At 43.4% G+C, this 26,662-nt stretch overlaps 2 protein-coding genes and 3 non-coding genes across 5 annotated transcripts; all 5 read left to right on the top strand.

Moving 5' to 3' along the window:
• Positions 1–3,531: 3,531 nt before the first annotated feature.
• Positions 3,532–8,854, top strand: LOC120030417 (cbp/p300-interacting transactivator 1-like). Its single transcript, XM_038975815.1, has 2 exons — positions 3,532–3,808; positions 6,263–8,854. Exon 2 carries the CDS (start codon positions 6,276–6,278, stop codon positions 6,804–6,806), a length of 531 nt encoding a protein of 176 aa, XP_038831743.1. The 5' UTR covers positions 3,532–3,808; positions 6,263–6,275; the 3' UTR covers positions 6,807–8,854.
• Positions 8,855–11,355: 2,501 nt separating this feature from the next.
• LOC120030603 (40S ribosomal protein S4-like) lies at positions 11,356–20,382 on the top strand. The gene is made up of 7 exons (XM_038976027.1): positions 11,356–11,410; positions 11,957–12,034; positions 13,141–13,321; positions 15,343–15,440; positions 17,930–18,101; positions 19,471–19,628; positions 20,216–20,382. The coding sequence occupies exons 1-7, from the start codon at positions 11,408–11,410 to the stop codon at positions 20,315–20,317; spliced, it is 792 nt and encodes a 263-aa protein (XP_038831955.1). The 5' UTR covers positions 11,356–11,407; the 3' UTR covers positions 20,318–20,382.
• Positions 14,463–14,538, top strand: LOC120030726. Its single transcript, XR_005473681.1, has one exon. It is a non-coding gene; the product is annotated as a small nucleolar RNA SNORD61 (small nucleolar RNA).
• Positions 15,526–15,603, top strand: LOC120030725. Its single transcript, XR_005473680.1, has one exon. It is a non-coding gene; the product is annotated as a small nucleolar RNA SNORD61 (small nucleolar RNA).
• Positions 19,714–19,850, top strand: LOC120030723. Its single transcript, XR_005473678.1, has one exon. It is a non-coding gene; the product is annotated as a small nucleolar RNA SNORA57 (small nucleolar RNA).
• Positions 20,383–26,662: the final 6,280 nt, after the last annotated feature.

Here is a 26,662-nt window from a genome sequence, read left to right on the forward strand (position 1 = left end):
TCCTCATCATAAAGATCATCCTCAGAGTTAAAGATCATCCTCAGCATAAAGATCATCCTCATCATAAAGATCATCCTCAGCATAAAGATCATCCTCAGTCCATATATAGCAGGGGTATCAAACGAATGTGATTCTACCAACTGAGCTACAAATCTGTTATGACCTTGGTGCTAAACATGATATTTACTACTTCAGTGTCAGATGAAGAGCATTCCTAGCATTTTCATATATTGTACAGTCTGTGTGTTAAGACGAAGTGTCAATGATATGATCTCCTATCTAATGAAATGTTTCAGGTGTGTATTCTGTCCTGTTCCTATTCAAACTGCATGTTTAAATTCAACTGGAAAAACTGTAGGAGTGTAAAAATGTTTTGTATCATTTTACTTTTGGTTTCACAAAAGTATAACTTTAACTTTAACTTTTTTTTTACAGTTCACTTTTGCCTTTTATATGGTGTAAACAACATGTTTTATTATAAAATACAATCTGTTTTATTATAAAATACAATCTGTATTATATGGTGTAAATAACATGTTTTATTATAAAATACAATCTGTATTATATGGTGTAAATAACATGTTTTATTATAAAATACAATCTGTTTTATTATAAAATACAATCTGTATTATATGGTGTAAACAACATGTTTTATTATAAAATACAATCTGTTTTATTATAAAATACAATCTGTTTTATTATAAAATACAATCTGTATTATATGGTGTAAACAACATGTTTTATTATAAAATACAATCTGTTTTATTATAAAATACAATCTATATCTGAGTATGTTGATGTTAGTCTTTTTTTGTTATTTTTTTCCAACGTGAGCTTCAATAACCTCCTAAGAGGAAACTGACACCAAACTGACACCAAACTGACACCAAACTGACACTAAACTGACACCATACTGACACTAAACTGACACCAAACTGACACCAAACCGACACCAAACTGACACCAAACTGACACCAAACTGACACCATACTGACACCAAACTGACACCTGTGCTCCAAATGGCACCCCTTTCCATCTAGTGCACTAATTTTGACCAGAGCCCTATGGGTAGTGCACTACTTTACACCGGAGCCCTATGGGTAGTGTACTACTTTTGACCAGAACCCTATGGGTAGTGCACTACTTTAGACCAGAGCCCTATGGGTAGTGTACTACTTTTGACCAGAACCCTATGGGTAGTGCACTACTTTAGACCAGAGCCCTATCGGTAGTGTACTACTTTAGACCAGAGCCCTATGGGTAGTGCACTACTTTAGACCAGAGCCCTATGGGTAGTGTACTACTTTTGACCAGAACCCTATGGGTAGTGCACTACTTTAGACCAGAGCCCTATGGGTAGTGTACTACTTTTGACCAGAACCCTATGGGTAGTGCCCTACTTTAGACCAGAACCCTATGGGTAGTGCACTACTTTAGACCAGAGCCCTATCGGTAGTGTACTACTTTAGACCAGAGCCCTATGGGTAGTGCACTACTTTAGACCAGAGCCCTATGGGTAGTGCACTAGAAAGGTAATAGGGTGCAATTTGAGATGTAGACTAGGAGTGGTGAATCAAAGTGGTTTCCATGTGTGCAACAGAAGTTGTAAAGTTCTGTCTGTGATCTTTATGGATTTAATTTAAACACCATGGCCAGGACACCCACTCACACTACGGATGCCGTGGTCAGCCTTGCGCTTCTCAGAGTGAATGTGAAACGAGGGAAAGTCATCAGTGTGTTTATGGGTTAATAGGAAAGACGGAACTGATTGAAACGCTCTGTCTTAATAAACGGCTGTTGCACAAAGACCCTAGAAAATGAATGAACTTAGACAGGAGAGAAGTGTGGTTAAGTTTTCCTCCCCCAAACACCCCTTAAGGAGACCAAAATAAGACAACTTCAGGGGGCCAGATTCACTAAATATTTTAGGAGAACCTTTTAAATAACTGTTTCCTTAATTTAAAAAAACTTCTTGAGAACTTCTCAAATGTCTTCTTTTAGGAGAACCTTCTTAAAGCATATGTACCAATGTCTTGTGCCATGCCATCCCTTAAAAACAAGTTCATCAACCCACTTCAATGAATATGTACTGTAAAGAAACTCTCAGAGCCTATATAACGTTTCCTCTCCTCCCCTGCCTGAAATCAAACTCCCATCTCTCTATGTTCTCCATTCATGCTGTTGAATAGCACACCTGCCTGCCCTGTCCCGTGTGGCGGCTAGACTGACTCCATCAGGACTTCCCAACGACATTTTATGCAAAACATCATGTTTCCCTCCAAAGTGGCATGGCATCATTATTTGAATAGGACACCAGTTGACGTTTAAGATAAATGATAAAATTAGATAAAAGTTCGGTTCAATGTCTATTGTGTTATCAACGTATATTTGCTTAGGCTGTACTTCTATGGGAGGCTTGCTAAAATGATCCCACAGCAGACTCATTGAAAACTTCAAGGTGACGTTAATGTGCGCTTCCTTCGGACGTTCTATGTGTTTACCCATTTCGCCTAGTTTTACGTTAGAAGGGAACTTGAAAACCGCTCATCTCATTTGCATACTGTTTTCCCACGGGGGAAGACTCCACGAACTTCCATACATCATGCTCGAGCCTCATCTACATGTTAACTGTCTCCGCGCGCCGACGGGACTAAAGACAGATGCTCGTGAGCCTTTAACTGAAAGGGAATTAAGGCGCGTGGCGTTCTAAAAGAAAATTGTCTTCACCTGTTCTGTTCTTTTCTCTCTTTGACTATTAGACGTAGGCGTATTATTTAGAATGAATGAATGAAAATATGATATTTATTTAGGCTAAAACGGATGAAAAAAATGCTGAGACGATAACATCGAGGTTTGGGGAATGTTTGGGTCTCTATCTCCTATTATTGTTTTATTTTAGCATATAATTTGTAGTTATTTGACCTATAGCCAGTTGTAACAGATGACCTTTTAGATATGAAATAGGTCTACCCTAATGATGAGACGTTAGCATAGCGGTCTCTCCAGGTGGGCTGCGCAATAGGTTTAAGGCCAATTGTGTGTGTGCGCGGGTGCGTGCGTGCGTAATGGCTCATATCCACGTGGTTTTCTATTTGGTTCCTCCTGTGAACATTGTTTTTCTCGTGAAAATCAACAGTTATTGTTTCAAGACCTTTGAAGATTGTTGAGGCTGTGCGTTCTCTCATGAATGAAAATCAGTGAGTTGTCTGTTTGGAGAAGAATAGAACAGACAATAATAGAATTTGATCTGTGATTGTAGAGAAAAGCGCTCGCTCTGAGAATATAAAACATCTGCGCTTTCATGACCGAAACTCCGGAAACTGTTTTCATCCGATACTGGAATGAACCGTTTATTGTGCGATAACCGTGGTGCGTCAGTCCTATTCCTCTACAAATCCACGCCGTGATTTAAATGCTGTCCCGCCACAAACGCGCCTCACTTGAGGGTCGTGTGTGTGTGTGTGTGAGAGAGAGAATAATACTTTATATTCAGTAACAACCACAGTGAGGGAACTATCCCGGAGTCGGACAGTCTGTTATTTCGCACAGAGAGAGGAGAGACGCAGCACGAGGACAATATTGACTCAACCGTTTACTTTATGGCTATAACTCTCAACAGGAACCGGCGGATTCCTTACTAAATATAGACCACAACAATTGTCAAAGTTTTTGACAAACATTTACGGATGTGGTGTTATCCTGCGATCTGTTGGAGTTGATTGTTGTACATTTTGACTCTTTTCTTTACCATTCTTTTCCTTCCTCAAACGGACCTACAGCTGCGTTTTTAAAAGTGGCTTTCTAAAGGGTATGTTATTTTACATTTTAATTGGTAAGGTTTGAACATTTTATGGAAGTTATTCACAATAGTTTGATTTCACAGAACAATAAGGGAAATTGTCAACTTATTTGCCAAATGCTACCAAAAACTTTTCCCCTAAAATGTTATTTTTTTGTTGCCCTTTTTGTGATTTGCCTCCGGTTTGAACTGGTGAATTTAAATGCGTTTTACGCACATCTTGGATGATGGTTTCGTAACACAAATCAGTAAACTATTCAGCCTGTTTTACCAAATGGGCATTTGGTAGAAAATGAGGCTTCGTCTAAACTTTTGTTACTTTGACAAAGTGTTATTCTGTTGGCTGTAGATGTTTGTGGTTTTCTCCATCCCATAGAAGCGTTGATTAAATTACTATAAAACAAGTGGCCATGCTCAGCCTCACCATATGGTCAAGGTGTGTGTTTATTGAGCGATTGACGTTCTAATTGGCTCGACACGCATGGTAATTGTGTAATTGACACCGCTGTTGGCTAGAAGCAGTGGGGTTCCGTGCTCATTTTAAGTCCGAACCACGTCTTCAGGGAGGCGGATGTGATTAATGTAATCAAGTAACTTTTATTGGGATTGTTTGACATGGTGTGATTAGTTTATAGGCAAAATAAACCACCCATACTAGTTGAATAGCGTACCTTTTGTCTGTCAATCAACAAACCGTTTGTGATCTTGGCACTAGGTTAAAATACGGTTTAGTGAACGAAACCTTCCACTTCATTAGGATTTGTTCAATACAAAACTGATTCTTGAGGTAATCATTGATATGAGAAGGATGTATTTTAAAGTATTCGAATGTGGTCCATGGTCTCCTTTTAAGGGAGAATGCATTTACAGTTTGACAGTTTCTTCCACATGATTTGAGACTACGGCTACTTTTCTTGAGACTCGACACACAAATGCAAAACGTCACATCTCTTGCAAAACCAAACACTAAATTCGCAAGGGGGAAAAAATATTTCTTTCACAAAACATTATTTTCCTCCAGATTTCGGGATGAACACAGACAAAACAAATACAGTAGAAGAAAAATAAATAGGCTTGTCCTCTTCCTCATCTCCCTCTCCAAAATTGGCCTCCATTGTTGTCCAAACCAAGAAAGCCAACCTGAAGCCTATTCATAGTGCTCAAGCTCTGATTTCTAACTGAAGAAATTAGCTGTAAGTGTTTTTCACGTCAGCACTGGATGTAGGTAATGGGTGTAGGTACTGGGTGCAGGTAATCGGTAAATGAGTGAGGCATTTGGAATGGCAATGTTTTCCAAACGAAACACAAGACCTGTTAGTTTTGAATGTGTCTAATGTAGAGAACTGTGTTTAGTGTTTTGCACAACAACAAAAAATGGTTTTACAAATTGCAAACTAAGAGTAAAGTAGATAAAGTGCTTGCAGACTTGGTCTGAAGATGAGGTTAATGGTTTCACTGAGTGCCTCAACTACCACTTTTAGTGTGTGTGAGAGAGATAATCAACTACCACTTTTAGAGTGTGAATTGTAAAAAACTGTAACCATAATAGTCCTTTCTATGATGCAAAGGAAGAGGGATGTATTTGAACGTAGCCCATGTCCCCTTCATAAGGATGCATTAAGTTTTTTTTAAACAGGGCCCAATGTCTCTCCTTCCTAAGGATCCATTTGAACAGTATTTCAGTCTGCAATCCTGACAGTAATCAGCCAATGAATAATGAACACAAAGGACCAAAGAACACACACAGCGATAAATCCCCAACAGCAGGGCTCATGAGATGCTGGTGTGCTGTAGGTGCAGCTGCATGCCTGCCTGTAGCAATTACCCTCTCCATAAATATGGGCTGGGGCAGGAAGGGGGTCAGAGGAGTGTGTGTGTGTCGGGAAGGGGTCTGCAGTGGGATCAGCACATATATATATATATATATATGTATGTATGTATGGTATCATGTGACTCAGTCCTCAAAAGTCCTGTTTTCTTTAACCCTTATTATGAACCGCCAGTCAGTCCTCTCTGAGCCTCTATGGTACTTTAGTGTGTATCCAAAATGGCACCCTATTCCCTATATAGTGCGCTACTTTTGACTGACTGTCATTAGAGAACAGGGTCAGGGGCAGTGGTTCTGATCAAAAGTAGGGCACTATATTGGGAATAAGGTGCCATCTCTCCGCACTGTGACCCACCTAAAGATTTTTTTTGTTTTCTTGTGAACCCCCCCCCAATTTTAAATGAAACTAATGTTTTTAGCCAGGCAAGGACATGTCTCAATCTGCTATTTGGAATAGGCTACTAGTGGTGACCTAGTGAAGCAGTTGACTTTAAAGCCAAGCAGGCTTATCACTCTAATCTAAACACCATGATGTCATATGTTAACAGAATAATCCTGTATGTTTTTAGTACTCCCTGTCATCTCTTCCGCCTTGTGATGACGTCATCGTAACACCGTTTCTTCCTCCTTCTCAGGTGTCCCCAGGTGATGACCTCACTGCTGTTTTCCAGCCCAGCCCACGTCGTCATGAAGGACTGCGAGCCTCCGCCATCCTCCCTCACCCTGCTCCACTACCCTGGGATGACGGTCACCGCCAAGACCTCCGGGGATGACCCCTTTCCCTCCTCCACCTCTCCATCCCTCTCCAAACCACAGCCCTTCTGCCTGCAGACCAGCCCTCACCTCCTCGCCAGCATGCAGCTCCAGAAACTCAACTCCCACTACCAGAGTCTGGCTGGAGGCAGTGGTGCCTCAGGGCCCAACTCAGGGCCTCAGAGGGGGTTTGGGGGCTCGACGGTGGGCTCGGCTGGGCAGCTGGTCGGGGGTAGCCCTGGAGGTGGTGGAGGTGGGAACCAGAGTTGTGGATCTGGCGGGATCATAGATTCTGACCCAGTGGATGAAGAGGTTCTGATGTCATTGGTCATAGAGCTGGGGTTGGACCGGGCCAATGAGCTACCTGAACTCTGGCTGGGACAGAATGAGTTTGACTTCATAGCGGACGTACCTGCTGGATGTTGACCCGCCCGGATAGAAAGATGGAAGGAGGGGATCTGTGCTCTCATTCATTCTTTTCTTCTGTTCGTCTCTTGTTTGGATGGACACAGACGCCGACGTCCCTGCCGGGTACAAACCTAAACACACAGAAAGAGAAACTGTCCTTTTGTTTTTTTTTAGGTCAACCTTAGTTTTTCTCTGAAAGAGAAATGATGAACACAAACTGACCCAAAGAGAGCATGTGCTCTTGTTTTTTTCCCTCTGTACCACCCTCTCATTTTCTCTCTCAGAAGGACAGAGTGCGGACACAGGGCCTGGGGTTTCGTCTTGTGTTTTTCTGTGAGTCACAGAGAGGATGACGACTTCAGGGGGAACTTGTGTTTACCTTCATTTATTCCTCGGTGCAAAAGGACCCGACGTTAAGGGTTGTGAACATACAAAGGTTCAACAGAAACCAAGAGGGGACAAAACCCACACGACCCTATCTATATTCAACAGTAGGGGAAAACACTGAGGGATAGAAAAGCCTTTTACTTGAGCCTGGGGCCTGTCTCATTGTACATCCCATGGGCCTCCTACACACACACACACACACACACACACACACCGACTGAAGGCTGGATGGTATTATGATCCGGTAATGGAAGTTGCAGCTGTGAAACAGGCACTTGTTCAGTTACCCTAGCGTTCAGGGGGTTTGATGCGACACTAGGGTGAGAGAGAATGCGCGAGAGAGATGAGTGATGTGTTTGCATGCATGTGTACCTGTGTGTGAGGTTGTATGAGACAAACATGACAGGAGGCCTGTGTAGTCTCCATGGACCAGTAGACCAATGTAACCTGACCTGTATGGTATTGTCTGTATCTAAATACATTATTGAGTCTCAACGTCAGTGGTCTTCATGTAACTCTGTAGGAGGAACGACTCAGTTTCCCACTCCTGTCTTGTTTCTGCCTGATCTCCCTGTCTCGCTTTCCCTCTCTCTGTATGTGTTGTAAGTCTCTTGCTCTGTCTATATCAAATGGATGATGTCTGAAGAAGCAAAGAGAGCTATGAGTCTCTCACTCCTCTCTTTCTCTCTCCTTTTTCTCTCCTGTGGTCTGAGCCAAGACACTCCGTCACTACCTACTCTGCTATGTTACTGTCAAAGTAAATGTGTACGTCCCAACTGGCACCGTATTCCCTATTTAGTGCACTTCTTATGACCAGAGCCCTATGGGTCCTGGTCTAAAGTAGTGCACTATAAAGGGAATAGGGTGCCATTTGGAACATTGTCAATCTATTAGTTAATGAGGCTGTAGGTTACAGTTAAAGATGGCTGACTTATTTTGTTTTTTTCTGGGGTGGAATGGGAGCCCTGTAGACGACTTGATGACAAACTGATGATTGAGTCATTGACTGATTTACTTACAGTACCTACATTGTAAAGAGTTTTTTTTTATATCTTGTGCAACTCATTTTTAAGAAAGAAAAAAATTGAAGAGAAAGTTTCAATTAACTAAGTCCCCAGGTTCCAGTGAATAGAGCCCCAAGCCTGAATTGCATTGCATCAACATGATGTGAAAGACCAAGTTTTAACACCCAGGAAATTAAAGATAAGTAATGGAACATACCAACTTGTAATTTTCTGAACAGAAACCCTTTGATCCGACTGACTGTAGCGAGAACATTTTACTTTGATTAGTTTTTGTTCGTTTTGCTTATATTACATTTCACATATTTTGTGATTTTTATTTTGTTTTAGGGTGAGAAACCTCTTGCTATTGACTTTGTAAAAGAAACAAATATCAGTTAGTAATTAATCCCTTGTCTAGTAGATACTGTGCTGATTGTATGATCCTTAGTTTCTTAAAATCACACCTTTTCAATTGAAGGCTTTCTTTTGTTTAAGAGGAGGTGGACCTGGCTTTTTGTCTCTTTTGTTTTGCAATTTAAATGATGGAACGAATATATCTGAGGTTGATCTTATTTTTTTTGCATCATTTGTATTTCTATGTAAATTACTAGATCATATTTAAATGGTTGTATTTTTGTTACTTCTCTGCATGTTTGGGAAAATAAAGAATACCGAACTGAATATTCTCTCCGTTTCTCATTAGTATGTATAGTCTACCATTTTGATTTTTACACTTTAGTTCACTATCTGTACACGAACTCATGAAACTGTAGTTGAGAACAGTTCACACATTTAATGGAAATGGTTAGTCACAACTTTCTTATAAAATGTCGCCCTCTAGTGTCAACCTTTTCAAAATGCCTCAAAGTTCACAGGTGGCGTCCAATAACAAAAGCAACAGACTGTAGGCCTACAATAGACAGCATGTGTAACAACGAAACACAGCAGATAAAGATGATTTGAAACTGCATACCTTTTTAAAGAAACAAGGACCGTCATATGAACTCATGAAAACAAATTGATACAACAGACTGTGTATATATACACTGTTGCAAGTTTACTGAGGACCAGGGGTCAGACGGGCATAATATACCGCCTTCGTGTAGAACTATATGACTTGTAAAACAGACTGAATTGAGTAGACAGAATTCAAAGCATAGGAAAGCAAGCTGCAAGACAGGACGTCACTAGTGACATTTGGCATGGGAACATGCGGAATAACGGCTTGATTATCTTGCGCCACACAAACAGAAGGGCTCTGTCCTGCGCGCTGGTATTTCCTGACAGAGATAGCGGGAGGAAATCAGAGAGGCTCAGGGAATAGCAGAACAAACAGGCTACAGAACATAACAATTATTCGTTGAGTGCCGATGAAGACTTGCTAATCAAGATAATATTACGAAAATAACTTCAACTGTGTGTGCATTGTTTAGGCCTATTATAGATTTTGAGACTGATTGAATTTGATATATAATATATTTACAATCATAGTAATCACAGTGAGAGCCATATAATGTATGGGTACCATATATTACAATACAAACACTGACTTACGTATAGCTGCTAAAATAATATAAAAATCAATACTGTATTTCTTGAGGAATTCACCTCATACAAGTACTTGGGGGTATGGCTAGACGGTACACTGTCCTTCTCTCAGCACATATCAAAGCTGCAGGCTAAAGTTAAATCTAGACTTGATTTCCTCTATCGCAATCGCTCCTCTTTCACCACAGCTGCCAAACTAACCCTGATTCAGATGACCATCCTACCCATGCTAGATTACGGAGACGTAATTTATAGATCGGCAGGTATGGGTGCTCTCGAGCGGCTAGATGTTCTTTACCATTCGGCCATCAGATTTGCCACCAAGGCTCCTTATAGGGCACATCACTGCACTCTATACTCCTCTGTAAACTGGTCATCTCTGTATACCCGTCGCAAGACCCACTGGTTTATTCTTATTTGTAAAGCCCTCTTAGGCCTCACTCCCCCCTATCTGAGATATCTACTGCAGCCCTCATCCTCCACATACAACACCCGTTCTGCCAGTCACATTCTGTTAAAGGTCCCTAAAGTACACACATCCCTGGGTCGCTCCTCTTTTCAGTTCGCTGCAGCTAGTGACTGGAACGAGCTGCAACAAACACTCAAACTGGACAGTTTTATCTCAATCTCTTCATTCAAAGACTCAATCATGGACACTCTTACTGACAGTTGTGGCTGCTTTGTGTGATGTATTGTCTCAACCTTCTTGCCCTTTGTACTGTTGTCTGTGCCCAATAATGTTTGTACCATGTGCTGCTACCATGTTGTGCTGCTACCGTGCTGTGTTGTCATGTGTTGCTACCATGTTGTGTTGTCATGTGTTTCTGCCTTGCTGTGTTGTCTTAGGTCTCTCTTTATGTAGTGTTGTGTTGCTACCATGTTGTGTTGCTACCATGTTGTGTTGCTACCATGTTGTTGTCATGTTGTGCTGCTACCATGTTGTGTTGCTACCATGTTGTGTTGCTACCATGTTGTGTTGCTACCATGTTGTTGTCATGTTGTGCTGCTACCATGTTGTGTTGCTACCATGTTGTTGTCATGTTGTGCTGCTACCATGTTGTGTTGCTACCATGTTGTGTTGCTACCATGTTGTGTTGCTACCATGTTGTTGTCATGTTGTGCTGCTACCATGTTGTGTTGTCATGTGTTGCTGCCATGCTGTGTTGTCTTAGGTCTCTCTTTATGTAGTGTTGTGTTGTCTCTCTTGTCGTGATGTGTGTTTTGTCCTATATTTATATTTATTTTAAATCCCAGCCCCCGTCCCAACAGGAGGCCTTTTGCCTTTCAGTATGCCGTCATTGTAAATAAGAATTTGTTATTTTTAAATGTTTTAAATTGAATCTTTATTTAACTAGGAAAGTCCGTTCTTATAAACAAATTCTTATTTACAATGACAGCCTACCGGGGAACAGTGCCTTGTTCAGGGGCAGAACGACAGCATTTTACATTGTTAGCTCGGGATTCGATCCAGCAACCTTTCTTAACTGGTTTGCCAAGTTAAATAAAGGTTAAATAAAATACATTTCTGACAAGTTCAAGGAACATCCAGTCGCAGTTATTCTCCTCGACACTAGAGCGCACCAAATAAATTATGCTCGGTTTGTCCCTCATCATTCACCGTACTCTGTCTTATTTTGCAAGGACTCAAAGTGGGAGGTCCTTTTCCCCGCAGACTCCAACATGGTGAGCCGTATTTCCTTATGATTTTCTCCCGAATCATCATCAAACATCACTTTTTCTGAATATAATATAGCACATATAACTGCGATTGTATGAAAATATATACTTTGTGTAATGGTTAGTCCCTGTATTTAAATAATAAGTTATGTCTGAGTCTCTGAAACGATTTTAGAAAAACCGATTCGTTTGACCATTGTAGCCACCGGCTAGCTGGTTAGCATCAACTCTGCCCATTTCAGCCAAACATGTTAACGTTACCACGATTTCTAGGTTCAAAAGTCTATTCCCGTAGCTTATACCAGCCTTGGTAATTGAGCACAACTTTTGCGGCGAGAATGTGTAAAAATAAGCCCTTTTTCTTGTGCTTTTACCGATTAGGCCCCAGCCGGAACTCGCGTTCGTGGACAGTATAGCAAATAACTAACTTGCATGCTAACGTCTGCTAGCCATACGGGTCGCATGGTATCTCAAAACGAACAGCCGTTTGTCCGGTAGGCTGTTCCAGGCAAGTTTTACTGCTGTGTTTAACCTTGTTTTTCTGTTTACCAGGCACGAGGACCGAAGAAGCACCTGAAGCGCGTTGCAGCGCCCAAGCATTGGATGCTTGACAAGCTCACCGGAGTGTTCGTAAGTACATAGCTACTTTCTATGTTGAAACCACAATGTTACTAGCTGGTTGCAGACTAGTATACAAATTGTTGGGCATTCATATCTAGCTATCAGTTTTCCATTATTTTCTCGACGAACATGTAATTAATTGTCTTGTCCCCTACCTGTATCTCCTCACCTGGGCTGTTGGAACACAGCGACCCAACCTAACTTGAGGAACGTTCCCCTCCTATTGAAAGAACATTTGCTTACTTGCCACTTATCTTCTCATTATTAAAGTGAGCACGACAAACAGTTTATGCCGTTGCTGGAAGGTGCTACATACTCAATTCGACATCTTTACTACTGTAGGATGCGGCCTCTGCAGAAGTCTGGGCCTGTATACTTGTGCGTCTGAGCAGAGCTGTTGTGTTCAGGGCCTGTATACTTGACTTGTGCTTCTGAGCAGAACTGTTGTGAAGCAAGTGAGTTTGTTTGTACTAGACCCCACCTACAGTCAACCAATCACATCAATGCAGAATTTTGCTGGCGCATGGTAGGGAACTCAACTGGAGGCTCCCCGCGATTGCGTCACACCATCCATATGGCACCTCCGACTAACGTTTTCGTATCAAACATAAATTGTCTGTTGCTAGATTGTGGCCCTACAAATGTTTTTAACCAATGAAGGTGTTTGCAACATGCATATTTGTAGTCATTTGCTATTTCATCTACTGAACAGTCGTGGCTTTCCCTCCCATCCTAACCCCATTCCCCACGTACTCTCTCCTCCCTGTGTATAGTGGTCTGCTGTCCCTGCATTGTCTATAGCCGCCATTGTTAATCAAGGTAGACTCGGCGACGTGACGTTGCCACAAGCACCACCGCAGATATTGCGACGAGTGAGATGCAAAACTTCACTCTTATCACACGGTGTCGGCTTATGAAGATGGGTTTGCTTCACGATGTTGTGTGGGAATTCTGGGACCCAAACTGGAAGTTTAGCCTCGTGCTTCAATGCACTCAGTAGTTGTCGATATTGACCCACTGTGCTGTTTACTTAGTGCATCTACGTCGTATTGTTGAATCCACCTTTTAACTGCTCTCATACAGTTACAGTGCCTAACCCTATTCTTCTCCTGTAGGCTCCTCGTCCCTCCACTGGTCCCCACAAGCTGAGGGAGTGCCTGCCCCTCATAATCTTCCTCAGGAACCGTCTGAAATACGCCCTGACCGGAGATGAGGTCAAGAAGATTTGCATGCAAAGGTTCATCAAGATCGACGGCAAAGTCCGCACTGATATCACCTACCCCGCTGGCTTCATGGGTAAGTCTGGCTGGGGGACAGGGGTTGGATGAGGAAGGGAGCCATAGGGATGGCAATGGGAGAAGCCAAGGAGTACATAAGGGTGGGTAAATGTTCGGCTTACTCCTTTCGGGCGACGTGAACCTCTGTGCCTCATATTCCCTTGAGACCTTTGCTTGAAAAATGAAGGAATAAACCCCCCCTGCAATATTAGTTTGTCCCCTTTGAGACACCGTAGCAACAACAGCCAGTCAATACACCCACAAATTATTTTAAGATAAAATCAAGAAGTATGTAAATAATTGTCATTCTTACTTTGATTTTAGTTGTGCAATTTTAGATCAGATGTTTGGTGCCATATTTTTCAAGTGGGAAAAAAATGCATGAACTTTTTTATTTCATTGAATGATAAACACTTCATTGAAGAATCACGTCCGTAGTTCCCATTCCTGCTAGGAGTAGTACTGTTGACCAATCACTGACAAAGAGGCGTAGCTTTCGGCTATCTAACTTCGTGCGCAACTACGGGGAAATGGATTGTATTGGCTTAGACCACTGGTTCTCAATCCTGGTCCTGGGGACCGAAAGGGATGCATGTTTTTGCCCTAGCACTACACAGCTGATTTTAAAATCGTCAGCTCATCAAAAGGCTTTGATTTGAATCCGGTGTGTCGTGGTAAGGGCAAAAACATGCACCCCTTTGGGTCCCCAGGACCAGGATTGAGAACCGCTGGCTTAGACTGACAACATGTAAACTATATTTACACTCAATGTTTATTGAAAACCCATACATTTTGCACAATGAGCACTTGTCTTTCAAATACATCTTTGCAGTTGATGGTTAGCTAGCACTTAAAAAAAAAAAAGTTGTTGCCATGTTAACATTGACATGATCAGTCAAAACACCTCAAAACAAGACATGGCATCAAGAATATGATACAAATCACTTATTTGGCAGCTTGTCACTGTTGCTATGTGACGTCAGAATCATAACGCACGCGTGCTTCGCAGTCTCATGTGTGGCGAGTGAAGGAGCGATACTAGCCAAGTCCTACATGCATCCTCCCTTGACGCAATCGCACCTTTTTTTTAGGTCATTGAGCTGGCGAAAGCAAAGCTAGAAGCATCTGTTTTTCACCTAAGCCAGTGATGAATGTAGAGGGCAATGAAGACACACTTTGGTTTTGATCAACGAGCTGAAATAAATCTCACCAATACCTCTAAGAAGTTCTGAGCTCTAATCAATAGGATGTTTTTTTTAAACTATTCAAACTGGGCCTAGGTCACTAAACATGGTGCCGAAGCTCCCCTGATTCGTCTCTACAGGAATTGTCTAGTTGGAACTAGATGGGCTGTAAGGCACTAAAGGTAATGGCTGGCTTGCTCTGGGCTTTTAGGACAGTGAATGATTTTTCATTAGTTTTTTGATAGTGGTGCTGCTTGGTGTTACTGGTTAGCTGTAAGACCAGATGGTCACTTCAAGGGAATATCCCTGGGCTCCCATATACACGCCACCAAACCAATAGACATTCGCCGTCTTATATTCACGTTTTTCTCGGGTGCGCATATTCCCTCACACACACACAGTAATTCTTAGCACCTTTATCCCTGCCAAGAGCGATGACGCCGGTGTCGTTGATTAATTTCCTACACCAGGTGAATCAGCCCACCATGTCACACCTCTCCTTCACTGGACCATAGCAGGCTGTGGAGAAGCTCTATTCCATTTCCTTGTTCCTCACATCCTTCCTCTACCCATTGGCTGAGAAGGTCAGAGGGGAGGGTCTGAGATGTAGTCTAGCTTGTCTAAAATATTGTCGACTTTCATTCCGTTAGTCAATAACAGTTGAACCATCTGAAGTGTTTCCAAATATGAGAACGTAATGTTAACTGAAACGGACAAATCTTGCATTTTTGGATTTGATGCGAAAGCTGTATTTTGTTTTGTTGTAGTTCAGCCTTGACAGACTGAATGTTGGTGTTTGTCTATGTTCTGGATGTGATCATTGACACTAATGCATGTGCCATGTCCGTCTGTCTAGATGTGATCAGTATTGAGAAGACTGGAGAGCACTTCCGTCTGATCTATGATGTGAAGGGACGTTTCACTGTTCACCGCATCACTGCAGAGGAGGCCCAGGTATGACGCACGTTGTCACCACATAATCCTGCCTTTTAATAACCGAGCAGTACCGTATAATTGGCTGAATCTTCTGTGTGACGGAGCAATGAAGACAATCTTTGGTTTTGATCAACGAGCTGAAAAAAAACCCTCACCAATACCTCTAAGAAGTTCTGAGCTCCAAACAAAAGAATGAACTGAATCCTAATGTGAAGTGGTTGGTTTCTACCTTTTTTGTGTAAATAAATGCCTTGTGCTTGTGGAGCTACACAGTACATTCGGAAAGTATTCAGACCCCTTGACTTTATCCATATTTTGTTGCGTTACAGCTTTGTTCTAAAATTGATTATATATTTATCAGCAATCTACACAATACCCCATAATGACAGGTTTTTAGAAATGTTTGCAAATGTATTAAAAGTGTTATTATTTTTTACTTATTAACATAGGTATTCAGACCCTTTGCTATAAGACATATCATTGCGCTCAGGTGCATCCTGTTTCCATTGAGCATCCTTGAGATGTTTCTACAACTTGATTGGAGTCCACCTGTGGTAAATTCAATTGATTGGACATGATTTGGAAAGACACACACCTGTCTATATACAGTCCCACAGTTGACAGTGCATGTCAGAGCAAAAACCAAGCCATGAGGTTTAAGGAATTGTCTATGAAGCTCCGAGAAAGGATTTTCAGGGCACAGATCTGGGGACAGGTACCAAAAAATGTCTGCAGCATTGAAGGTCCCCGAGAACAGTGGCCTCCCATTTGTACATGGAGGAAGTTTGGAACCACCAAGACTTCCTTGAGCTGGCCGCCCGGCAAAATAGGGCAATCAGGAGAGAAGTGCCTTGGTCAGGGAGGTGACCAAGGAACAGATGGGCACTCTGACAGAGTTCCTCTGTGGAGATGGGAGAACCTTCCAGAGGACAACCATCTCTGCAGCAGTCCACCAATCAGGCCTTTATGGTAGTGTGCAGACTGAAACCACTCCTCGGGTGAAGGCACATTACTACCCACTTGGAGTTTGCCAAAAGGCACCTAAAGGACTATCAGACCATGAGAAACAAGAGTCTCTGGTCTGATGAAACCAAGATTGCCTGAATGCCAAGCGTCATGTCTGGAGGAAACCTGGCACCATCTCTACGGTGAAGCATGGTGGTAGCAGCATCATGCTGTGGGGATGTTTTTCAGCGGCTGGGACTGGGAGACTAGTCAGGATTGAAAAATGCTCCACAGTTCTCAGACCTCAGACTGGGGTGAAGGTTCACCTTCCAACAGGACAGCGACCCTAAACACACAGCCAAGACAACGCAGGAGTAGCTGCGTGACAAGTCTCTGAATGTCCTTGAGTGGCCCAGCAAGAGCCCGGACTTCAACCTGATCAAACATCTCAGAAGAAACCTGAAAATAGCTGTGCAGCAACGCTCCCCATCCAACCTGACCGAGTTTGAGAGGATCTGCAGAGAAGAATGGAAGGAACTCCCCAAATACAGGTGTGCCAAGCTTGTAGCATCATTACCCAGAAGATTTGAGGCTGTAATTGCTGCCAAAGGTGCTTCAACAAAGTGAAGAATAAAATGCCTTATTTTTAAAACCATTAAATGCATAACCTGTTTTTGCTTTTTCATGATGTTGTGATGTCATTATGGGGTATTGTGATGTCATTATGGGGTGTTGTGTGTAGATTGAGGGGGGGAAACGATTGAATCAATTTTAGAATAAGGCTGTAACGTAACAAAATTTGGAGAAAGTCAAGGGGTCTGAATACTTAATGAATGCACTATATATATGCGTGTGTGTGTGGACACCCCTTCAAATTAGTGGATTCTTCTAATTCATCCACACCCGTTACTGACCGATGTATAAAATTGAGCACACAGCCATGCAATCTCCATAGACAAACATTGGCAGTAGAATGGCCTTACTGAAGAGCTTAATGACTTTCAATGTGGCATTGTCATAGGATGCCAGCTTTCCAACAAGTCAGTCAAATTGCTGCCCTGCTAGATGCCAGGGTCAACTGTAAGTGCTGTTACTGTGAAGTGGAAACGTCTAGGAGCAACAATGGCTCAGCTGCGAAGTGGGAGGCCGCACAAGCTCACAGGACAGGACTGCCGATTTTACTGAAGTGTGTAATGCGTTAAAAAATAAAAAAAGCCTCACTACAGAGTTCGACTGCCTCTGGAAGCAACATAAGTACAATAACTGTTTGTCGGGAGCTTCATGAAATGAGTTTCCATGGCTGTTATAGCAGCAAAGGGGAGACCAACTCCATATTAATGCCCATGATTTTGGAATGAGATATTTGACGAGCAGGTCTCCACATACTTCTGTCTGTGTAGTATAGTTGGGGTTCAGACCCCAAAACCTAGCGATTGTCAAATCAACTTGAGACATTTTTGGAGATAAGTGCTTAAGTTACACGGCTTAGACTCTAAAAACGAGGCTATGGAAACCCTTACCATAACAATCACTCACTTCTCCCATCTTTTCCCCCTCTGCAGTACAAGCTGTGTAAGGTGAAGAAGAACCTGATGGGTACCAAGGGAGTCCCCGCACTGGTGACCCATGACGCCCGCACCATCCGCTACCCAGACCCCCTCATCAAGGTCAACGACACAGTCCGCATCGACCTCGCCACCGGCAAGATCACAGAACACATCAAGTTCGACACAGGTAACATGATTTTATTGAACTTCAAAAAAACTTCTAGTTGACATAAAGAAATGGTTTGATACCGGTGAGGAAATGGGTTTAGAGATTGGAGGTTTGATTTGTCTTGGATTTTAATGGATTTTATATATTACCCACCTATATACTCAAAGCACTTTATGTAGTCAGGAAGTGAAGCTTCTCATCCTTCACCAATGTGGGGCAACCATTTTGTGAAATTGAAGGAAAATATTAAGCGGGATTAATTGGTGCAGCTTGTTCAGTGCTGTTATGTCGGTCCCCCTGCACACCAACTAGTCCCCCTGCACACCAACTAGTCCCCCTGCACACCAACTAGTCCCCCTGCACACCAACTAGTCCCCCTGCACACCAACTAGTCCCCCTGCACACCAACTAGTCCCCCTGCACACCAACTAGTCCCCCTGCACACCAACTAGTCCCCCTGCACACCAACTAGTTTCCTACTATCCCTGTCTACATCCCGTGGCTGACAGGGACGCTTGGCCTCTGACACAGACAGTGAATTTACAACTGTTTTGTTTTGGTACTCTGCAGAAACAAAAAAATACATTATGGGAAAGTAACATCTGTTCATTCAGACATTGTCTCCATCAGCACTCTTGGGAAGTTTTTTTTGCAGATGCGACTGAAGCAAACCAACGCTATTACCCAATCGCACCAGCGCTATTACCCAATCGCACCAGCGCTATTACCCAATCGCACCAGCGCTATTACCCAATCGCACCAGCGCTATTACCCAATCGCACCAGCGCTATTACCCAATCGCACCAGCGCTATTACCCAATCGCACCAGCGCTATTACCCAATCGCACCAGCGCTATTACCCAGTCGCACCAGCGCTATTACCCAGTCGCACCAGCGCTATTACCCAGTCGCACCAGCGCTATTACCCAGTCGCACCAGCGCTATTACCCAGTCGCACCAGCGCTATTACCCAGTCGCACCAGCGCTATTACCCAGTCGCACCAGCGCTATTACCCAGTCGCACCAGCGCTATTACCCAGTCGCACCAGCGCTATTACCCAGTCGCACCAGCGCTATTACCCAGTCGCACCAGCGCTATTACCCAGTCGCACCAGCGCTATTACCCAGTCGCACCAGCGCTATTACCCAGTCGCACCAGCGCTATTACCCAGTCGCACCAGCGCTATTACCCAGTCGCACCAGCGCTATTACCCAGTCGCACCAGCGCTATTACCCAGTCGCACCAGCGCTATTACCCAGTCGCACCAGCGCTAGTACCCAGTCGCACCAGCGCTAGTACCCAGTCGCACCTGGCATTCTTCTGAAGCAGTTCTAATCCTCTTCCTCCCTCTTCTCCTCCCTCTTCTCTCCTCCCTCCTTCTCGTAGGTAACCTGTGCATGGTGACTGGCGGTGCCAATTTGGGGCGGATTGGTATCATCACTAACCGGGAAAGGCACCCTGGCTCGTTTGATGTGGTTCACGTCAAAGACAGCGCCGGAAACATCTTCGCCACCAGGCTGGGAAACATCTTCATCATTGGCAAGGTGAGCAGAGGAGTTGTGATGTAGGCGACCCCACACGCACAGAGGGAGCACTAACATGCAAATACACGTTGAAGACAACTCAACCCCTCCATTTCTTGACACGCTTGTAGTTGCTTAGTACTCGTGTGTGTGATTGTACGGAGGTAGAACAAAGCCAATGCTATGTCTTCGGTACCAGTGTGATATTGTCTGCTGGTTCTATCCTCAATCGCTGGCACACTTTACACTGATGAAGAGCAGGTTCACATCTATACCAAACCAAGTAGACTGCAAACCGTGTTTTAATGTTCTACTCTTCTGTCTGCTGGGGTGGGGATCAAGTTGTCACCATACGTTCTCATATTCTGGCTTTTTTCCCGACCAGCATGATCACTTCTTAAAAGCATAATGTCACTTTTCAAAGCTATTTATTTAGTCCTCTTCCTGTCCTGTGAACGCATGTCCATTTCCTCTTGAGATCTTTCTCTACTTATCTCAGTTTTGATGGTTGATGGCTAAAACTTAATATATTTTTAATTTTAAATAGTTGAATGTGAGTTGCACCTGTTCCCTTCAAATGTCCTAATCTTTTGTCCTTCCCCTCCCAGGGCAACAAGCCGTGGGTGTCCCTGCCCCGTGGAAAGGGTATCCGTCTCACAATCGCTGAGGAGCGGGACAAGAGAATCGCTGCCAAGGCTGGCAGCAGCTAAATCCTATATGTAGGTCTAGGCATCCTGGCTTTGAAATAAAAACATGTTATTTACAACAAAAACCATCTGCTGACTGGACTTCTGTTTTCCATGATGTTTAGTACATTATTTGTAAATGTATATTTTCAGAGCAGCTTCTCCCAACAAATGGGCTCACAGACTTGAATAGTAGTTTCAATCTTCACATAAATAAGGGATATTTTATGTCTCCCAGAATCTCCCCTCAACATTATCATCTAGGGTGGAGTTGGGGACCAATTGAGACCATCGAGAAGAAAATAATATATTCCAAATGGCACACTGTTCCCTATATAGTGCACTACTTTTGACCAGGCACCATAGGTCTCTGGGGCCTTATTTATTAACCTTGCTGATGTACAGAATATACCCCCAGAACATGCTTGTGCCAGTTTTCGGAAGTTGCCGTTTATAAAAACTGATCTTGACATGAACGTGCCATCTTTTAGACCATGCGCTGTTTCTAGTGGTTGGAAGTATTGCATGTAAGTAACCTAAGTGTTTTGTGAAAACGGGGATATGATGGTCACTCTTGTTCATAAGAAGAAAAACGGATTAATAAGATGCAATCATCTGACGTTAGTGAGAATATTTCGTTGAACTTTGCGTTTTCAAATTTTTAAAACGAACATCCTATTTCCTAGGCTAATGCGTTTCGGAGATTGTACAATTCCTCACCACTGTCACCGTATGGTTTCATACTCACGAAGTACCCTACAAGTCGGGGACCGTTCGTCCCATTTCTCGTGTAATTGGACCCACGTCACAGCAGTAAATGAGCTATTTCAAGTATTTTTCCTCTGCCATCGAATCCGGAGAGCATGTTTAACGGTGGAACCGACGGTTTTATGCTACTTCTGTAGTTTTACGTCGGAATAGTGTAACGTTCTAATTTCTCAAATATTTAATCCATAGCCATTTTCATAGCCTATTCAGCTATTTTAAGTATTTTGCTCTGTATCAAAGAAAGCGTTTTTTTTTTTTTTTAACACGTGAACAGGGACTTGCTCTTTTGCATTGAAGTGTTTATGGCTACAATTAACTATCATTAAGTACACAATGTTTCAGTATTTGCGGGCAGTGCAGCATATTGGTGCGCATTATTTTCCACAGCCTTTCGCAATCGTTTTTGTCTTACATTAAACTTTTTTTTCTGTCATGGCCTAGGCCTAGCGCAAATGTTCTGCCAACACCTCCAAAGACCTTTTAGCAAGTTCTCCATTGTTATTTCCTTTAGGAAACTGCCTTGGCCTAATTCCGATACTTCCAAAGGATACAGCACGTAAGGGCGTTGTCACCACAAAAGGTCAATGACGTGAGTTCTTCACTCTAAATTGTAATGCTCATTCACGCGTGCGCAGTTACGGACGGGTCTGATTTATAACAGGAAACGTGTATGTGTGCAGGCTTTTTAGAAATGGCGCATGCAGATATTGATTGGGAAATTTATGCCACAGTTATAAATGAAGCTCCTGGTCAAGTAGTGCACTATATAGGGAATAGGGTGCCATATGGTATGCTGACAAACTGATGATCATGGTTTAGCAGTGATTCTGAGGGTTGGGAAGGTGGTCCGTTTTGTAATTACAGGTGACAAGGGGTTCTCACCCCCACCTTCTCACCTGTGTGTTTGTGAACCCGTGACAGTCTCTTCCTCCTCAGAGACTGAAGACGAAACGAGCCGTCCCACTCCCTCGTTTTTTCTGTGTCAATGAACTAAGTGGACCAGACTCAGCTGCTATCGCATTGGTGTCTATGGGAGAGCCACCTCTTTAAGCAGACAGGAACTGACCATTTTTTCCCCCTGGTAAACGGCCTGAGTGAACTATCTTCATTTTTCCACCATCTTTGTTACTAATTGCTGGACACTTTATTCTCCACCTCCATCCCTTTCCACCCTTCCAGTCAAGTGTGAATCAGAAGGGTCTTCTCCATGGCCTTTTATCAATTAGATTTGCTTACCTCCTGCGTCCTCTCTTGCCTGCTTTTGTAAAAAGGGAGTCAGGACGGAGTGTGAACGTGGATGGAACTTCTCCACTCGCGTATCATTAGGCAACTTACTTTTACAGGGTGGATCCCAAAATAAATGTCTTAAATTATCAAAACAAATGAAGTTAGTTGTGCAAGACATTTTATAGATAAAAAAACAAAACAATAAGTAGCATATTGTTTTGGAACGTGTGGATGTTTTTCTCTGACAAAACAAGAGCTGATTCGAGGGGGGTGTGCCAGAGATATCAAAAGTCTTCTGCAGTAGGATACACATGAGTATCCTCAATGAAAGGTGGCTATCGAAGGGTGCCCTACTTTCGGAAACGGCCCCTATGTAGGGAATGGTATTCTGTTTGGGATGCAGTTGTGATGGTATATCGATGAAAGCCGTATAATTATATTTTACCTTAACCTGTCTAGCTTTTTCTACATCATATTAAGTGAAAGGAGACGAGAAGAGCTGCAGTAGGGATCCACTTTAGACTATTGAAATGCACCCAGAGTGTGTGACGGCTGGAGCCCATCATCCCTTCTCTTTCCCTCCCTCCCTCCCTATTCAGGTGGCTGGTCTCTCCATCCCTCTCATCCCCTCTTCCTGAAGTCTCCATGGCCCCATCACTCCCTCCCTCCCTAATTCAGGTGGCTGGTCTCTCCATCCCTCTCATCCCCTCTTCCTGAAGTCTCCATGGCCCCATCACTCCCTCCCTCCCTAATTCAGGTGGCTGGTCTCTCCATCCCTCTCATCCCCTCTTCCTGAAGTCTCCATGGCCCCATCACTCCCTCCCTCCCTCCCTAATTCAGGTGGCTGGTCTCTCCATCCCTCTCATCCCCTCTTCCTGACGTCTCCATGGCCCCATCACTCCCTCCCTCCCTATTCAGGTGGCTGGTCTCTCCATCCCTCTCATCCCCTCTTCCTGAAGTCTCCATGGCCCCATCACTCCCTCCCTCCCTAATTCAGGTGGCTGGTCTCTCCATCCCTCTCATCCCCTCTTCCTGACGTCTCCATGGCCCCATCACCCCCTCCTTTTCTGTTCAGGTGGCGTCATCCTTTCCCCCCTCTCTCCATCCTTCCCTCTATCATTCCTACCCTCCTTCTATCCCTCCCTCCTCCCTTCTCTGTTCAGGAGGCTGGTCACCTCATCCCTCCCTCTCGCTCCTGTTCCTGAGTCCTCCAGAAGGCCATATGGACCCTGCTGAGAGACGGCCTGTTCCTCCCACTTGGCCTGCACACTCACCTAGGGAAGGAAGTGTGTGTGTGTCACTGTGTTTGAGAGAGAGAGAGTGTGTCACGGTATGTGTGTGAGAGAGTTAGTGTCGTGTCCTGATCCTCCAGCAGGAACTTGGCCTACGGACTCACGTCACCACTACACACCACAACACACCCTGCAGGAGATGGAGTGTGTGTGTGTGTGTGTTGTGGGGCGGGTGGGCATGGATGGCAGGATGGGACACAACATGACTGACCATATGATCTCTGACACACCACTACAGCAACGTCCTCGGCTGGTTTATTTTAGGGACAAGAAGTGTGTGTGGCTAAATTAAAGAGGGAATAAGTATCTTCTGACCTGTAGATGGATGTTTAGGATCTACTGTCTGACCCTAGAGATTCTACCGTCTAACACTGGAGATTCTACTGTCTAACACTAGAGATTCTACTGTCTGACACTAGAGATTCTACTGTCTAACACTAGAGATTCTACTGTCTAACACTAGAGATTCTACTGTCTAACACTAGAGATTATACTGTCTAACACTAGAGATTCTACTTTCTAACACTAGAGATTCTACTGTCTGACACTAGAGATTATACTGTCTAACACTAGAGATTCTACTGTCTAACACTAGAGATTATACTGTCTAACACTAGAGATTCTACTGTCTAACACTAGAGATTCTACTGTCTGACACTAGAGATTCTACTGTCTGACACTAGAGATTCTACTGTCTAACACTAGAGATTCTACTGTCTAACACTAGAGATTCTACTGTCTAACACTAGAGATTCTACTGTCTGACACTAGAGATTCTACTGTCTGACACTAGAGATTATACTGTCTAACACTAGAGATTATACTGTCTAACACTAGAGATTCTACTGTCTAACACTAGAGATTCTACTGTCTGACACTAGAGATTCTACTGTCTGACACTAGAGATTCTACTGTCTAACACTAGAGATTCTACTGTCTAACACTAGAGATTCTACTGTAACACTAGAGATTCTACTGTCTGACGCTAGAGATTCTACTGTCTAACACTAGAGATTCTACTGTCTAACACTAGAGATTCTACTGTCTAACACTAGAGATTCTTCTGTCTGACACTAGAGATTCTACTGTCTGACACTAGAGATTCTACTGTCTAACACTAGAGATTCTACTGTCTAACACTAGAGATTCTACTGTCTGACACTAGAGATTCTACTGTCTGACACTAGAGATTCTACCGTCTGACACTAGAGATTCTACCGTCTGACACTAGAGATTCTACCGTCTAACACTAGAGATTCTACCGTCTGACACTAGAGATTCTACCGTCTGACACTAGAGCTTCTACCGTCTGACACTAGAGATTCTACCGTCTGACACTAGAGATTCTACCGTCTAACACTAGAGATTCTACCGTCTAACACTAGAGATTCTACCGTCTAACACTAGAGATTCTACCGTCTAACGCTAGAGATTCTACTGTCTAACGCTAGAGATTCTACCGTCTAACGCTAGAGATTCTACCGTCTGACACTAGAGATTCTACTGTCTGACACTAGAGATTCTACCGTCTGACACTAGAGATTCTACCGTCTAACGCTAGAGATTCTACCGTCTGACGCTAGAGATTCTACCGTCTGACGCTAGAGATTCTACCGTCTGACGCTAGAGATTCTACCGTCTGACGCTAGAGATTCTACCGTCTGACGCTAGAGATTCTACCGTCTGACGCTAGAGATTCTACCGTCTGACACTAGAGATTCTACCGTCTAACACTAGAGATTCTACCGTCTGACGCTAGAGATTCTACCGTCTGACGCTAGAGATTCTACCGTCTGACGCTAGAGATTCTACCGTCTAACGCTAGAGATTCTACCGTCTAACGCTAGAGATTCTACCGTCTAACGCTAGAGATTCTACCGTCTGACGCTAGAGATTCTACCGTCTGACGCTAGAGATTCTACCGTCTGACGCTAGAGATTCTACCGTCTGACGCTAGAGATTCTACCGTCTGATGCTAGAGATTCTACCGTCTGACGCTAGAGATTCTACCGTCTGACGCTAGAGATTCTACCGTCTGACGCTAGAGATTCTACCGTCTGGCACTAGAGATTCTACCGTCTGGCACTAGAGATTCTACCGTCTGACACTAGAGATTCTACCGTCTGACACTAGAGATTCTACCGTCTGACACTAGAGATTCTACCGTCTAACACTAGAGATTCTACCGTCTAACACTAGAGATTCTACCGTCTAACACTAGAGATTCTACCGTCTAACACTAGAGATTCTACCGTCTGACACTAGAGATTCTACCGTCTGACACTTGAGATTCTACCGTCTAACACTAGAGATTCTACCGTCTGACACTAGAGATTCTACCGTCTGACACTAGAGATTCTACTGTCTAACACTAGAGATTCTACTGTCTGACACTAGAGATTCTACTGTCTAACACTAGAGATTCTACTGTCTGACACTAGAGATTGGGGGAATATGTGCATTTGTTTGAATGAAATCTATGCAGCTGTGTTATTTCTATTAGCTTTGTCTTGTCACAACTGAATTTGTGTATGTGACTGTTAGCATTCAGTTCCAGGATTCATATACCTGCTACCTACCTACTCAGTATAACTGACCGTTTTGGATGTCCTCATCACAGGCTTTGATGCTTGAAGCCGCTCCAAACTTGACTTTACTTCTGGAAGTTTTTTTGACAAAGGCTGTTCCAGCATTGTTTACTGTCCAGCATCAACTACTTTTTATACTGTTTCATCCCCTGATCTAAGAGCTCCTCGCGGATTAACTATAATCCAAAGAAGTGCTTCTCTCCTGTGTCTCTTCATTCCAAACTTTATTGACATTGTTTCCAGGGACAAAGGGTAAGTAATACTCAGAAATATCTTCCTCTCTTTTGAGATGCAGAACTGTACACACACACACACGTACACACACGTACGCACACTGTTTGAAGGGTGTAATGTGAGCTTGGCCAGGCTCCTGCTCTGCTCTGCTCTGGTCCTGGCTGCAGAAAGAAAACAACCTATTTGATGTGAACAGAACAGAACTTGGATTCACCAGAGACCCAGTTGGCTTTTGACCAGACCTGGGCTCAAATACTATT

The sequence above is a fragment of the Salvelinus namaycush genome, chromosome 36 (assembly GCF_016432855.1).
Source record: "Salvelinus namaycush isolate Seneca chromosome 36, SaNama_1.0, whole genome shotgun sequence".
Lineage (NCBI taxonomy): Eukaryota > Metazoa > Chordata > Actinopteri > Salmoniformes > Salmonidae > Salvelinus > Salvelinus namaycush.

Bases quoted from the DNA above. Each gene is read 5' to 3' on its own strand.
- LOC120030603 (XM_038976027.1), top strand. The intron at 12,035-13,140 runs GTAAGTACATAG...CTTCTCCTGTAG, and splicing joins ACAAGCTCACCGGAGTGTTC to GCTCCTCGTCCCTCCACTGG. The intron at 19,629-20,215 runs GTGAGCAGAGGA...TTCCCCTCCCAG, and splicing joins ACATCTTCATCATTGGCAAG to GGCAACAAGCCGTGGGTGTC.
- LOC120030417 (XM_038975815.1), top strand. From the start codon at position 6,276: ATGACCTCACTGCTGTTTTCCAGCCCAGCCCACGTCGTCATGAAGGAC.